The 16333-nt window shown below is 32.7% G+C and overlaps 1 protein-coding gene and 1 long non-coding RNA gene across 5 annotated transcripts; one reads left to right on the forward strand and one right to left on the reverse strand.

Annotated features, from left to right (window-relative positions):
• Nucleotides 1–3307: 3307 nt before the first annotated feature.
• On the forward strand, nt 3308–16058 carry LOC108218552 (uncharacterized). 4 transcript variants are annotated; one of them, XR_010291523.1, is made up of 5 exons: nt 3308–3596; nt 4832–4911; nt 8649–13029; nt 15176–15573; nt 15705–16058. It is a non-coding gene; the product is annotated as an uncharacterized LOC108218552 (long non-coding RNA). The 4 variants fall into 4 exon arrangements; XR_010291524.1 differs by having other exon boundaries at nt 3308–3481; XR_010291525.1 differs by lacking the exons at nt 3308–3596; nt 4832–4911 and adding an exon at nt 6612–7272.
• Nucleotides 7379–10291, reverse strand: LOC108218550 (cytochrome P450 734A1). Its single transcript, XM_017391535.2, has 5 exons — nt 10018–10291; nt 9042–9265; nt 8658–8902; nt 8153–8540; nt 7379–7990 (listed from the first exon to the last, which is right to left on the reverse strand). The coding sequence occupies exons 1-5, from the start codon at nt 10289–10291 to the stop codon at nt 7538–7540; spliced, it is 1584 nt and encodes a 527-aa protein (XP_017247024.1). The 3' UTR covers nt 7379–7537.
• Nucleotides 16059–16333: the final 275 nt, after the last annotated feature.

Below are 16333 nucleotides of genomic sequence, written 5' to 3' on the forward strand. Positions count from 1 at the left end.
TTCTTAAATGTCATTTTCTTGCAAATTATTTACAAATATACAATTCGCAACTTCTGCAACATCCTCTTTTGCAACATCAGTTTACAATTGTTGCAAATGAGATTCTTTTTGATGAAAGAGCTAATTTAATAATAAAAAATATACGGCATCTATATAAACAGTCGCGTCGAACAAACAAAATACAGAAATAATCGCTGATTAATCCATTCTTCTTGGGGATAAAATCACGTGATTTGTGGATAAAATCACGTGATTTGTTGAAGATGATATATACACATGATTCGCCCTTTCGCTTCCACCATAACCAGTTTGAGCTATCGACTGAGAATGCAATCGCCTAACAACTTTTAATACTAAATCAAGCACCATACCCACACAAACGGTAAGAAAATAACAAAACTCACAAAAACAGTGAGACAACAAGAAAATCAAAACCAAACGTGACAAACTAGCGACCATAGATTTGCAATTACGAAAATAAAATACTAACTAAACTAAAGCAATCTCTAGATCTGAGGAACAAACTCACAAAAACAAGATAACTCAGACCACTTTCGAGAATAAAATCACTGGTAAGAACGAGAAATCTGTAACTCCGTGGAATTGAGATCTAAGAAAAAGAATGGCAAATTGGAAAAAGTTTTAAATTTTTAGATCCGAAAAAACAAACTAATGTCAAAAACTTTAGGGAAAAAAAAAGGCTAATTTTACCCAACAAAGAAGATTTGAGGGGGATCAACAAGTTTTGTCGAAGAAAAAAAAAGTTTTGAGGCTTTCCAAATTCATTATATGTAGGTTCTAAATTTCATGAAATTACTTGAAGGGTCACTTGAAATTATTTTAAGGGTCAAATGCAAAGTTACTGTTTGGGTGGGGTGGGGTGGACGCATGTGAGACGAACGTTGGATTGCTCGAACAACCATTATTTTCATTTTTAATTTTCAGAATATTTATATTCAATTAATTAAATAATTTGGAAACAAAGCAGCTAATTATTTAACTCATTTATTTGTTTTTCAACTTAGTTGCATGATCAGTAAGGGTTTTTCGATCGAGTCTCTTTCAAAATATTAATAAAATCCGTTCTAAATTTAGAGAAAAAAATGTGTAAGGAAAAAAGTAACACAGACATATCACTATTTTTACTTCCTTTGTCATTTTTTAATTGTCACTTTGACTTTTTGAATGTAATCTAAGATGATTAAAGAATATACTTCCACTCATTATTTTCAATTTTTTATAAATAAAAATATAAACTATAAATTTTAATTCATAAAAATAAAATTTTAAAAATAATAAATAAATAAATATTTTTTTAATCGTATTACGCATAAAAAATTAGAATGACAATTAAAAATGCACGGAGGAAGTACTTAGAAATTTGGTTTCGTGCCGCGGACAAAAGAGCTGCCAGCCCATTGACATATCGTGCAGATCAATGAAGATAAGCCCATTAAGCTGACGTCAGCCTGAGGTCAGTGAACCTAATATCTTCGATTTCGATTTTTTAACAAATAATTTAATTATTTGAAGAATATTGGTTTCAGTTATATATATAGTCGTGTCTCCGTGGTCCGTTGAAGAAACAACTTGCATGTTTTGTCAGTTGAAAATGTCAGTGTTATTTATTCATAATCTCATGTTAGAATTTCAATCAGCTTGTAATTTATTTATTTTTGCTATGTTATTGGGCTTTCGCGAATCAGTTCCAATCAAACAAATACTGTTGAGTTCAGTAGGTCTCAGTTATAATCTTAAGTTAAATTTACCCATCAATTTGTGTACAGGATTCTTAATACGGTTTTTGTAACGTGTGTTCATGGAAAGACACTATTTTTACTTGGATGAGAGATTTTTATTGCTCGAGATTTTTGTGTATGCAGGAATCATTATTAGTGAGACCGGAGCCAATAGAACCACCGCCTATCTAAGAAGTGGTGGGTAGAGTACGCACTACAAAATCCATTCTTAATTATGCGGGTTTGGACACAAATGGGAAGGCAACATGCGAAGTGCATTGAGAGTTCAGAATGTAGATTTTTAGGTTTCATTAAACCCTAATCAGATAAGAACTGTCTGCTAGAATATGTTCTGCCAAGCCCTCCTAACCAGGTACGGATCCAGAAATTGGTAATTGGGGGGGGGGGGGGGGGGGTATAAAACATATAACTGGTGGGATTTTATATCAATTGAAAAAATTGGGCCACAAAAGCAAGCAAAATGATAATTAGTATTTTGAGGAAAAAACATATTACGCTCCTGGGTGTCAATTTTAGGTCATTTATTATGGGGAGAATAACTAATATTTTCACAATAGAAGATATATCATACAATATATAGAATTGAGTGGGGCAAGTTCCCTCACTGGCCCCACTTTGAATCCGTCCCGCTGTCTCGGCTCCTAACGCACCTGAAGTTTTAAGAGAATTGATCACTTAACATAATATTGGTATCAGAGCTTGGACTCGTGGAGACTCGGGTTTGACTCCCCTCGACCAAAAAATTCACGATTTTGATTAACAGAACTGTTAGTGTTCTCAGAGCTTTAAAGAAGGGGTTTTAATAGGTATTTCGTCTTGAGGTACCCTATAATTCTATTCCTTTTATCAGAAACGAGGGTCATTGTATTGAGGCTGAATCTCTCTGTCCATTAGGATGTGAGGAACCTTGCCTTTCTCACTTAAAGAGGGATTGGCAGAAGAAATCCATAGACTAGAAATGCAAGCATATGGCATCACTATAAAAGCGTTGCATGCATCCGGACCATTAAGTTGGGAACAAGAAACATTAGTGACAAACCTTCAAATGCACTGTATATCAAATGACTAGCATTTGATTGAGTTGAGGAACTTAGTTTCCACTGCCATGGGGATGTAAAGTTAACACAAGTAAAGCGTCATGGTAGACATTGCACAATCAGGATTAAGTATTTTTTCTGTGGCAATTTTAGAGAAATTTTAGTGCTTGGCATGTTGATATCAAATCGTTCAGAGAGTGTCCTTACCGAATATGCGGGAACTAGCTTTCTCTTCTTGCCTCTCATTTTCTATGCTAACACTGAAGCAGATTTGAAGTTACATAATGTTTACACCTTCGAACAACTTGTGAATCACCACAACATCATCGCAAGGAAATTTGCAGCAGGGTTAGGTCTCTCCCTGTAAAATTTCTTAAAAATGTCCAGAAATGCTTTCTTCTTCTTCTTTTTATATGGGGTTTTCATGCTGCCGCCAAAAAAACCTGTTATGTGCTTTTTATATTAATAGGAATCCCACGTGAGGTCATTATTAAAGCAGTTTGCTGATGTCCATATCATTTATAGCATAATTAAGAATTACTGCCTGGCTTTGATGGTTCTGCCAATTGCCCTTCAGACTTTCTTTTTAACATAAAACGGTGGTGCTGAGTCCTCCTTCTTTTCTTTCTTTTAAGAAATGGGGAAATTCCAGCATCAAATTTTCGATGAGCGGGATGGCTTAAGGTAATCTTTCAATATTTATTGCACTTGATTGCTGCAGGCTTCTATCGTGGGCTGTTCGGGGTTTGATGTGTTTTAGAATAGTATGTAGGACTAGTTTTGGATGCTATGAATTGTGGTAATATGATTTTCCTGTCTGCCTTTTCTTTATTTTCCATATTTCTTTAATGTTCTTGAATATTAATTTCTTTTTGGTATGTTGCTGTATATAGATTATACATCTATTGCAATTCCTATTTAAAGTTCCAAAGTCTGCAAGTCATATGCAACCTAATCATTTTTACAGAGTTTAGTGCTCAATATTTGCATCATGTAGGAGATTTGAGGGTTCACATTCTTCTTTCCAGTTAATTCTGAATTTATCTGTACCTTATTACTCCTATCAGCTAAGATTTCCCAAGGTGTCTAGGGTTCATCGAGTAATTCATGTATGTGAAAGTAGCCGACTATCATTAACCTGCCCATTTTGGTTAATTCTGAATTTTATCATCTCTGTAAACCTGCCTATTCTCTTGGGGCAAATGCTAATGGCAGAGAGGGGAATAGAGATAGATAATTTATAGGTTATTGTCATGAATATTATTTAAGACAATGAATAAATAACTTTTTTGAGACATAATTGTAAGTATATATGAGTCCAGTCATGATTTGTACTTGGAAGGTTCATGTAGGGTAAGATGTGGAAATAGGAATGATTAGGTTGTTCTGGTCTGTTTATGTGATTAATTTAGCTCTTCCCTGCAGTCAAGTAAGAGTATTTTTAAAAGAAGACTTTACCAGATCAGAAGCATCCTAAAATGACAGCTTGTATTGTGTAAATAAAACTACGATTGAGTTTTCATTAATAATGGTGTTTTGCTAAAAGATTCTCACTTTTAAGCAAGGTCTGAAGAAGGTAAGGTGATGTTTTTGCAACATTAGCTTTAAATCTAAGAGCCCTTACCCGTAAATCTAATAGACTAAGGCCCAGTAACAAGCTGGATTATTGATGATCCCCCGGGTTTTAAAAATAGAAAAAAAGTAAGAATGCTTTTAAATGACATCGTTTGCTACACTTGAAAATCATAAATTGTTCATTGCTGTGGTTCCACTGGATCCCCTGTTATAGTCTTATATGCACATATAATGATTAGTGTTCCCATGTGACTATGTCTCCTTGAAGGTAAAGAGACAAAGAGATTACTGTACAACTTCTAGTTGGTCTGTCTGATCTTCTTGATCTGCATCCTGTCTTTATTGTCGATGTTTAGACTGTTTTAATAATTAAGTCAAGCACACAAACAGACACAAACACATTTACTTCCTATGTAAGAGTTAAAATATGGCTGACTCATTGCAATATTTTTCGAGCAGGCTAGGCTGAAGCAAGTGACGATAAGAATGTCATTGCTCCGATACTTGCAGCGCAGCAACAAGACCACAAGACATCCTTGGTATTTTGTTAGGCTTAGTAGTGGTACTCTAGTACTATACTTTTTCATATGTCCGTATCATCTTATTGCTCTATTATCAATTATCATTATTGACCAAGCTGAAACTTATCTGTTAGTAGTATAGTATTTGTATCCTAAGCAACTAAGCTAGCTTCCAATGGCTAAATTATGAAATAAGATGAAATCACTGGCTTTATCAACCAAATTTCATGCTTAGGATAAATTTTAATAATTGACTCACATATAAAAATATTTTATTCAGCTTTTGTGTAGCCAAATCAGTATCAGCTCGTTTGAAATAGCGTGGGAGCGGAAAATATATTGTAATTCTTTATTAACACAAGACCCTGAAATTTGGGGCTAGTCCTATTTAGCCTAATGGTTGAGACGATCATGATTTACAAAAATTCATGGATCCATTTCAAAGGAACATAAAAAAATAAACTCACCCTCTTTCTGCTAGACTGACAATGTCTTCAACAATTATATGGAGGTTCTTAGTATAAAAGGTCAGTAACTAAACTACAGTATGATGTATGGTTACAAAAATCAGTATGTACATAGATGGATGATTATAGCAGCCAATCATGGAGAGAGTGTCCTAAAAAAATCCCATTGGTTCCTGAAGAATTTAGTAATATAAAACAAATATTTGCCAGCTCAATTCTTAAATTTCAGAGGGACAGTGAGATAAATTAATTACTAGCTTGCAAACTTTTATAGTAATGTTATAACTTCTGCAACAACCCTATATAATTCTTTAGCATTTACTTGGGATCTGAATTTAATTTTTAGTCACGAGCTGGCCACTTGAATTAATAATCAAAATATTATGTCTGGCCTACCTGGTTGTCCTCTTCTTCTTCCTTCATCCATTCTTCTCAAGGATTTTTTCATGGAAACCTTGCATCATATAGTCCAAATTTGCATAAAGCTTCTCAACTTTTATGGTCACATAATTGATGCATCTGCTACCTTAGATTTTGTCAGTTATTGGCTTTTAGTTGAACAACTGTAGAAGGTATTCCTTGTACAGAACTGAATACTGCAGACAACTTTTCTGTAGTTATTCTCACTTTCCTCTCATATATAAGGAACTTGATCATCTGTATATGGATTTAAAACTGTTCTTTATTTGCACATATTAGCCCCACCAAATGTTATTAACCTTAATTAATGCATAAACATCAGTCTGATATGCTCAAAAATCTGAGGGGACATCACCAGGATGGTTGCTAGGGGCATGCTCAACGATTGTGTTCTGAATTGTAGTATAAAACTACTTCAGAAGGTATAATTAATAATTGCCAATCAAAGTAATTACTGAACTTTTTATCATTAAGAAAACTCTATGGCACAATCTTAAGCATGCTTTAACCATATATACGTGTGCGACTGTGTGTGGCTGTAACAATTTAAAGCAATAGCGTGAGAAGATCCCAAAATGTAATGGAAACAAATCAAAAGAAAGCTGCTCTCTCAAATCTTACTTTTAGTTACATTACAACTGAAGGCCTTAACCCCCATAATATATTTTCTTCAAATTAAACAAGAAAAATGTTAGAACTATATATATATATTCAAGACATGCTGGGTTAGATTTAGCTTTGCTTAAAAGAACATTAGATGATCTTGGATTCTGTAAATGTTTTAGATTTGTAGTAACACAGGAGTACATAAATGTACGAAAGATGCCGGGTTTTGGTACAAGTTACCTCGAGAAAGGCGAAACTCAACCTTCAAGAACAGCCCCAACTACATGTATTGATAGTTTGTAGTGGTATAGGGGAGTGATTTTTGGGTACTTCTGATACAAAAATACACACACTTCACGAAGTGAAACAAGCACATTAATTCGGTCCTTAAATCACACATTCACCAAGATCTAGGAGAATTGTAGTGAACACATGAGGACAGCTCTGTATTAGTTATTGGAAACTAATCATAATTACTTTGTTGCCATTTAAGCCCCACCCAGCATTCTTCTATTCACGGGAGTAAGAAAGCGACAAATGAAGCCATTTATTTCTGATAGACCAAAAACGTCTGGGAAGTTAGGTGTCTAAGTTAATCTTTGGAAGGGGGTGTATACACCTCCATAGATCCCTAAATCAGTTGATTTAATTGCGAGGAGAGTGCGGATGACCTGAAGTTTGACTAAGAGATTTAGACCTCAACTGAAGCTTATTTGTTTTTACACAATCATATCTTAAGAATTATGTCAATTCACAATAAAAAAACCAATAAATGAAAGCTTATAGAATACATACATCCAGAACAGGCTCTAGGCACTTTCTTGACTTATTGTCCAAGGGTGTATCCTTTGGAGTTTGGCCAGCCTCTCCTGCTTTCAAGCATAAGGTCTGTATACATTATTGATTATGCATGCTTTGTTTTTCCTTGATTTTAGATAATCATCTAGGTAAGTAGCTGAGGTATCAGGTATCTAGTTTCAGTTCACCAAATAAGTTGAATCCTAACTTCAATATATACCTGGCTTTTGGCTTGTAAAGAAAATATGTAGTACTATTTCTCCCCTAAATTGCAATTCATATATACAATTATACAATTTACATCAAAAGAAAGCATAGCATAGATGCACAAGTAGGTATCAAGATTTTTATGATTACTGATAATGAGTAATCCCGGACTGTGACAAACGTTGGAAGATGATCGGTGCCCCGTATTGAGGATATAGCAACATCAACACCGTTGGTGCGTGTTTATATTGTGGGGACAACCTAAATGTGAATTTTTGTAGGATTATTGCGAGGGTCAGCTTAGCTTGTAGGATTGCTAGGTTTTGACCGATACATGTTCTGACCCCAATGCTAAATGGCATGAATGCAACAGGGTGATTAGCGGCTCGGGATACCCCATCCAAAAATCGACCAGGGTTGAACTCATTTGCATCGTTACCCCATATTGCTTGATCATGATGAACTGCTAAGATCGGTATCAATAGTTCTGTCCCATGTGGGACCTTACAGCTTCCGAGCTCCAAGTCAACTTTGGGTCGTCGGATGGTTGCCACCACTGGAGGGTAAAGTCGTAAAGTCTCATTCAGAATCATGTTGAGCTGCAGATTACAAGATACAACCTAACATTAGCACTCATAGAATGAAGGGAAAACAAAATATCTAATGTTCAGGCTACTATCATGAGAGATGAACAGAAACAAATATAGCAACTTTATCCCTTGTAAATTACTTGATGAATGGGGAAACCATTCAAGAATTACCATTTTAAGCTTTGACACATTATCTTTGGTGGGGGGATCATGTGATCCGCACACCTCGAGGACCTCGTCACGTGCCATCACCTGCCACTGGGGGTGCATTGCTAGCAGAACAGTGGTCCACGTCAGCAAATTGGAGGTGGTTTGCTCGCCAGCAAAGAAAAAGCTCTTGCACTCCTCCACAATATCATGGACTGTTATAGGACTGTCATAGGATTCCTTCTCCTCTTTGATGCTGGCCTGAATCATGAGGCCTAGCAAATCCTTGGGGCCATTTTTTAGCATTTCATCCTCCCAATTCACTCTCCTTGATTCAATAACTTCCACTAGAGACTTCTTGATTTCTTTCTCCAATTTCCAAGACTTCAAGTTTCTCCTTGTCGGTAGAAATCTGATAATAAAATAGAAATAAAAATATTCATATGCATCTTGCATGGATATATATATATCTGATGTTATCCATTCCTTTTTATTTGATTAATATTTTAAATCTGTGTAGGTGGCTTACCTGTAGCCAGGAATGAACACTTTTTGAAAAGCTTGGGATGCTAATGCTGTCTGCTGAGCTTGTAGTTTAAAAATGGCTGTGCCCTCTTTATGACTCGAGCCAAATATGCTTCTGGTGACTATCTTTTCGTTCAATGTCTGATACTGCTTTGATACTTCTATTTCCACCTCAGCAGACTTGGACGATGCTGGTAGCCAATTATCCAACATTTCCATCACACTACTTGACACTGCCGGTATCAGGAGCTACAAAATTCCAAGCCCAGATAAGTAACAACTATATAACTATTGCTAGTAAATAATTATTCATATAAAGGAATTTATATTCACCAGTACAAAGTAGTGCAAACTAAGTTACTAGAAATATAACTAGATGATGGAACACCTTGAGATTATCCATATAGAAAGTGGGCGCGATGATTTTTCTGTGGTGAGCCCATTTATCGCCATTGAGGCTTAGCAAGCCTTCACCTTCAACCTGTTTCATAAGAGGGTGAGCCTCTATTTTTTCATAAAGTTCCGACTTTGAGCAGAATATTTCTCTAATAAATTCTGGATCAGCTACTGTCAGCCGAACTGTCGAACCAAACCACACCAGGAATGTTGGTCCTGCAGTTTTTTATGCACATGTATATATTAATTCAGTTAATTTATAAAATTCTATCATGCAAAAAAGCTATTACCAGAATAGAGTGTCGAGTAGAAGTTACTTTATAAAATTAGCTGAAGAACATAGAGGTAGACTAGGACAAGCAGTTAACTTGGTGAAAGACTGCCTGATAGTGTGGACCCTACAATTTAGAATGCTGACAAACAATAATATAAGAGGAGAGAAAAGAAATCAAAGAAACTGAGAAGAAGACAACCCAAAACCAAATCCCACCATCATTTGCAAATGACTCAACTGTGAACAGAAAGTCTTAAAATCCTGGAGTAAAGTTGATGATAACTCTATCATACAATGTAGCTCCAAATTTTGTTTACTTTCCGGAAAGCTGATGATGGTGATGGTTATATTTACAAAAGTGAAAGCCAGAAATTGTGAAAAAAGAGAAAATGAGGAAGTTTTGAAAAAAGTGAAGAGTAGTGGAGTTGCTGTGTGAACTTCCAGAGGGATTTTAACATCAAGTCTGATAAGAATCCTAGCTCAAAACAAAAGCCTAAACAAAGAACAGATAACTTTGTTTTATACAAACATGTTATTCAAAAATAAGTTGATAAATCATGTTTTCTGGAACTAAAAAGAAACACAGACAAATTAAGCTCATGATCCAGGATACAATCATTGATAACTCTTGATAATAAGAAAGAGCATCAATGATAACTATCAGAATGATAAAGAGTAGATAACTAAGAAGTACCGTATATTTTCTTCCAGTGGTGGTAGAAAGAGAGAACTCTTGGGAGAATATTGTGAGAGAAAGGAGGGAAAGACATGGAAGAGGCCTCGAACATAAGGCTTCCAATTTCCTTTGCATTGCCTATGAAGAAGTGATATGGGGGACCTCTTATTCCTTGTTTACTAAAATGTTGTTCTATCTTTCTTGGTCTCCACCACAGCCTTATAACCATAATCTTGACCACAAAATATATCACCATAACACACACAATCGACGAGCACCAGCTGTTCATCATATTCTTCTTCTTCTTCCCTGCCCAAACCGGCCTTCTAAATGCTTTTATGTTGACTTATGTAGATATCACACATATTCTTGTGCTCTTTTTATATTTTATATCTTTGATATATAACTAATTGCTTTGGTGAGGTGTTTCTTCTCCTATATATAGTGCAACAAGCAGCAACTAGTATATCAGTATATTGTTAAGAGAGAGAAGAAAAGTTTGTTTGACACGCCAATAGCAAACATAAGTTAAATTTTGCTCTCCATGACATGGTCCATATATCCTTTTAGTATCTGTTAAGAAAAAGAATACGACATAATTAAATGTCTAGTTCGAATATGATAAAAAAAAAAGTTAATATCTGTATAATGAACAATGAGGTTGATAAATGTAAGGAGAGGTTAGTATATTTAAAAATAATAACAAATACACATTTCATCGGATACTGCAATAAATCTAACGCCAAAGTCTCCCAACATGCAAACTTAGAGGAAATCTTTTTATCCAATTGATTATTATTGTAGTTACAACTGAAAATTAAATATAGTTGACTGCAATGTCATGAATGAAAGTTTAGAAGTCTTATACAAACTCTGCACCTTATGTCAACCTTCATTTCTATCTTAGTGGGGATGACCTATTATGTTGAAAATTCTCACAAGTATAATTGTATATTGCATCATGCCTCATGCTTTGAACCAGTATAGAGTCAAGGATGAAGGATATATCCAACAAGACTGGTCAATTGTCAAGATAGTTGAAAACTTAAATTCAAAGAGTGTACTAGGAATGAGATTTTTGATTTAGAGTTCAATGCTTTTATTTTTGGGAAAGAGAAACGCACCTGTACTCAAAGTACTGCTCTACTCTAAACAGGATTAGTGTTGTGATCTGGTGTTCATATGATTGTTCTTACAATTAATTTAAGAGTGGAGAATTATTTATTACACAATAAGTAAGATCACCAAGTAATAAAAATATATGGTAGAGAGTGTGAGAGCTGCCCCAGTGGAAACGGGTCCTTGCCTTGATCCAAAGGATCACAGTTCTGAATCCAGGAGGCCCAGTAACAGTCAAATTTTATACACTTTGCAAAAATGCCTTGCAACATTAAAAATCACATGTCGGTGCTACTGTCAAACAAATATTGTGTATCTGCTTCAGAAAAAAAAAATCTATTTTAAAAGTTAAAATAAGCAACTCCTGTGATACACATACATGATACATTCATATACCAAACTTATGCGTGTCGCATACCATATTTTTTTGTTTTTGTTCCTAAGAGAAGATGGTTTAAAGATTAGAGGTGGGGGATAAAGTGAAATTTGTTGACATTTTGGAATTTAGCTCTTAAAGAAAAGGCACATGGGATTAAAGTTTGTTTATTTCCGTGCTTTCTGGTGGGGGATATATATTATGTGTTGACCCCAGCAATGAGGTGCCTGGCAGCCTCCCTTATTCTTTGTCTTAATATTCCAAGGACATGTTTCACACTTTCAATCATGCCCCCTTCATCGACCCTACCTAAATCTGTTTTAATATGTACTCGGAGCTTGCAAGTTGGATCTTTCCTATGCTCCTATATATAAGAGGATCTATGCTAGATTATGAATTTCTTATGGGGTGGAATGTACGCAGGCTACTTAATATCTTCATCCTAAGGATTGTTTACATGAGGATTCCGTAGCAGTAAAATAAATTCATTAAAAAAAACTTAAGAAGAAGACGCATTTGAAAAACATATAATCCATATGGATATCCATATTTTCTGAATCTGCTTTAGCTCTCATTGAATGTTAAATGCTTCAGAGAAGATATGTGATGGTCCTGAAATCCCTACTTCCCTACTTGCTGACTAGAACTACTGTTCCGCAGAAACATTAAAGCAAACAATTTTATTTTAAGCGAAAAAGGAAAGTCCCCACTGATTACAAAATGAGATCAGTTGGCAGAAGATACAAGGAAAAGTACATGAGGACAAGTTAAGATATGCCACAATAAAAGATGTGGAGTTTTCCGAAATGTCCAAATGTCAATTTATTTGATAGATATATCTATCTCTCTCTTTTTCTAATGCCTAATATTTAAAATTTTAATTTCAAGGACAACTGATATATATTTTATATATCATAATAATATCTATTTATAGTGAGTGAATTTTATGTTTTTTTATCTCCCAAATAGTAGCTTTTAATTTTTATAATGATACAGTACATAAGATTAGATAATAACAGAAAAAGGCTGCCGAAAACAGTTTTCCCTTTGGCAGTGTTTTAAAACCAAGGTATGTGGCTGTGGCAGGTGGTTTGTAGAACAAGGGGGGACATTTGCATCAGGTCAGGTATGTTATGATTACCTCTTTTATGAAACTTCAATTCATTATGGATGGGGTTAATGTGCTAATATATGATCTAGAAAGAACTATTTTTGCGCATCAGCTTATCATGTTAATTTATCATCAGATTTATAATGTTTGTATTTTGTAATGGTTGAAACCTATATGATAATTTTTGAGTCAAAATAGTTGGCTCTATCATAATCTTGACACGTGTTTGTTAAATTCTCTTGTTCGAAGTATCTAACGGTGGTCATTTTTTCAACCGGTGCTCATATTTGGAAGTAATAAAGTACGAGTGAAGCTACTAGCCACAAGTCTAGCTTTATATCCATCTAAAGTGCCATGGGATATATGCTTTGTACAGCCACTTACATATTGTTCAGACGTAATAGAGATTAATGATACAGAGCAGGTATAATAACATATAATCTCCTTCTATAGTTCTATGCATTTTATATGGATTTATGAGCATATTGTCTTCTTTATCTACTCTTTGCAGTAAGAAAGCAGTTGTATTATTTATTTACTTTTACTCCTGTCAACTTTTCGACGCCGGCAAGTTTTCTTTTATTTCAACAAAGTGTTACTTTATAAAATTCATCCTTCTTTATAATACTAGGATTTCCGCATAATTTTTGTATATTCTGTAAAAACTCTGTTTCCTGGATCTCTTTTATATCAAAGAACATATTCAAGCAACGCAAATGAACTTAATTTTTTAAAAACACATATTAGTTAGTTGGGTAATATAGGTTTATGTCTTTTCAGATCAAGCTATACTATTTAGTTGTTGATTCCGGGTAAAAGATAATGCTCTCAACTTCACAAAATATCGGTAATGAGGGAGTCTAAATCTAATAGGTTGCTCATCTTCTCAATGTACTCTTGTAGTCTCCTATTGCTGGACTGATGCCTGCCTTCTCATATTCTGTTCTGGGAAAAGATTGCAGAGTCTTAGTGTGATTATTATTATTATTATTCTTAAGTATTATTATTATTATTATTATTATTATTATTATTATTATTATTATTATTATTATTATTATTATTATTATATTATTATTATTATGATTATTATTATTATTATTATTATATTATTATTATTATTATTTATTATTTATTATTATTAGTTATTATTATTTTTATTATTATTATTAGTATTAGTATATATTATTATTATTATTATTATTCTTATGATTATTTTATTATTATTATTATTATATTATTATTATTATTATTTTAGGATTAGGATTATTATTATTATTATTATTATGAATTATTATTAGTATTATTATTCTTTATTATTATAGTATTATTATTATTATTATTATTTTATGGTTATTGTTATTGTTATTATTATTATATTATTAGTATGATATTATTCTTATTATTATTATTATTATTATTATTATTATTATTATTATTCTTATTATTATTATTATTCTTATTTATCTTATTATTATTCTTATTCTTATTATTATTCTTATTATTATTATTATTAGTATTATTAGTATTATTATATTATTATTATTATTATTCTTATTATTATATTATTATTATTCTTATTATTATTATTATTATTATTATTCTTATTATTATTATTCTTCTGATTAGTATTATTATTATTATTATTATTATCTTATTATTATTATTATTATTATTATTATTATTATTATTATTATTATTATTATATTATATTATTATATTATTATTATTATTATTATTATTATTATTATTATATTATTATTATTATTATTCTTATTCTTATTATTATTATTATTATTATTATTATTATTATTATATTATTATTATTATTTCTTATTATTATTATTATTATTATTATTATTATTATTATTATTATTATTATATTATTATTATATTATTATATATATTCTTATTATTATTATTATTATTATTATTATTATTATTTTGAGTCTAGAGATTCTGGTTTCTTCATATTCTTGTCATTGTAAAGCAAAATTCGGGATGTGTTTGTGTTTTGGTGGTCTTTTTTGTTTATAAAAAAATCTTTAACATAGCTAAGTGCAAATGTGGAAGAAGAAATTTTATAATCATAGTTTTGATTAAAATATAGTATTAGGAAGGAGAAAGGGAGAGCGGAGAAGTTGAAGAGTGAGAAGCAGTAAAAGATGGCTGGTAATATTCTGGAGAGGCAGATTGGTAAGAGAAAAGAAAAAGCAGCTTGTGAGGCCTGTGTTTGAAGATGGGGATAAGTGAGGTGTAAATATCAATACATCGTAATATTATTCATTCAATAAACATTGAAGATAAAAAAACATTAGTATGATACTCTGATGACTGATATCATTCAAAATTATTGTTAAAGACGAATTTAGTGTCAAAAAATGTTGAAATTTTGCAACGTGTAGAGCTGCATTCCTAATATTTCAAGGAATATAGACGACCAAAACTGAGAAATTATTAATAAGTGGCTTATTACATTTTCTTTTATATAAAGTCGAATAGACGTCTCTATGTCCTAATGTGATTAGAGCTTGTTTTTGTATTAATCTATGTTATCGGGATATTTCATGCAGGTAGCTCACTTGGATCATACAGGACACTATTGTACTGTCAAAAATGACCAAGTAGTTCATCCACACCCATCAAACTGCCCTGATCACAGACTAGAACAGGTATTTATGTCTTGACAAGTAGGAATTCTATCCCTACTGGCGGTACTGCGGTACTGTAACAGATGTTCGTGGTGAATGGTTGATTGATATTGCTCCACGCTACTCCGATCTTTTAAAGTTTCCCCAATGTGAAGCTAAGAGCGTTCTTGAAAAGATGCAGAGGAAGATGGAGGGAGATGTTATTACCAAAAACACTTGTTAGTTGTTACAGCTTAAGCAGGACAATAATTTGCAAGACGCCCAATCACATAAACCCCAAATTTTAAAGGGCTCTCAAAATTTCTAGGCTCATTAAAAAGGTATGATTTTAGTTTTTGGTATTGCTGCAACAAAACTTGTGATAAATTTGCTTCATTGATTCGAACAAGGTTCTTTAAATAAAATTGATTATTTCTAGACGGTGTTTTAAAAAAATAGTGCTTCTGTGCAGAAATGACCCAAATTTTAGATTTAGCATGTGGTGTCCAAAATAGATGGGAACTGGGATGAGCCTGAGCCTGTGACATGCAGAGGTTCTACATAGTGAACTAAGAAGAAACTCCAAAAATTTTAACCAACAAGCTCGAGTATAATTGGAGAGTGAACCAATAAGCTGCATTTGTTTTAATGTACTGAAAATATGTAAAACTAAAACATCTATGTAGAGTGCAAATTGTAGACATATGTTCTTGAATCATTGAAATTCTTACCGAGTACATGTAAAATGAATCTAAAATTATTTTTATAAAAAAAATTGTATATTTGATATAAAACCGAAGAAATAGTTTAAACTGGTAAATTATCATGCACCTATGAGAACTTTTTTACTAAATTAATTTAAAAAGAAAATATTTGAGAAAACAACCTTTATATGATAATTTAGAGAATTAGTGATCTAAATATCATACACATTCGTTTATGATTGTCTCAAATATCATAATAAGTATCGTATGGAGTAAGACGTTATAGTATATAATATTATTATGTATGTGAATTTACTATCTTTTTTTGGCTTCAAAATGTTGTCTCCTAGAATTAGGATTCAAGAATTTCTAGTTATTATTCCGTGGATATCTTTAT

This window comes from Daucus carota, chromosome 4 (genome assembly GCF_001625215.2).
Source record: "Daucus carota subsp. sativus chromosome 4, DH1 v3.0, whole genome shotgun sequence".
NCBI classification, from domain to species: domain Eukaryota; kingdom Viridiplantae; phylum Streptophyta; class Magnoliopsida; order Apiales; family Apiaceae; genus Daucus; species Daucus carota.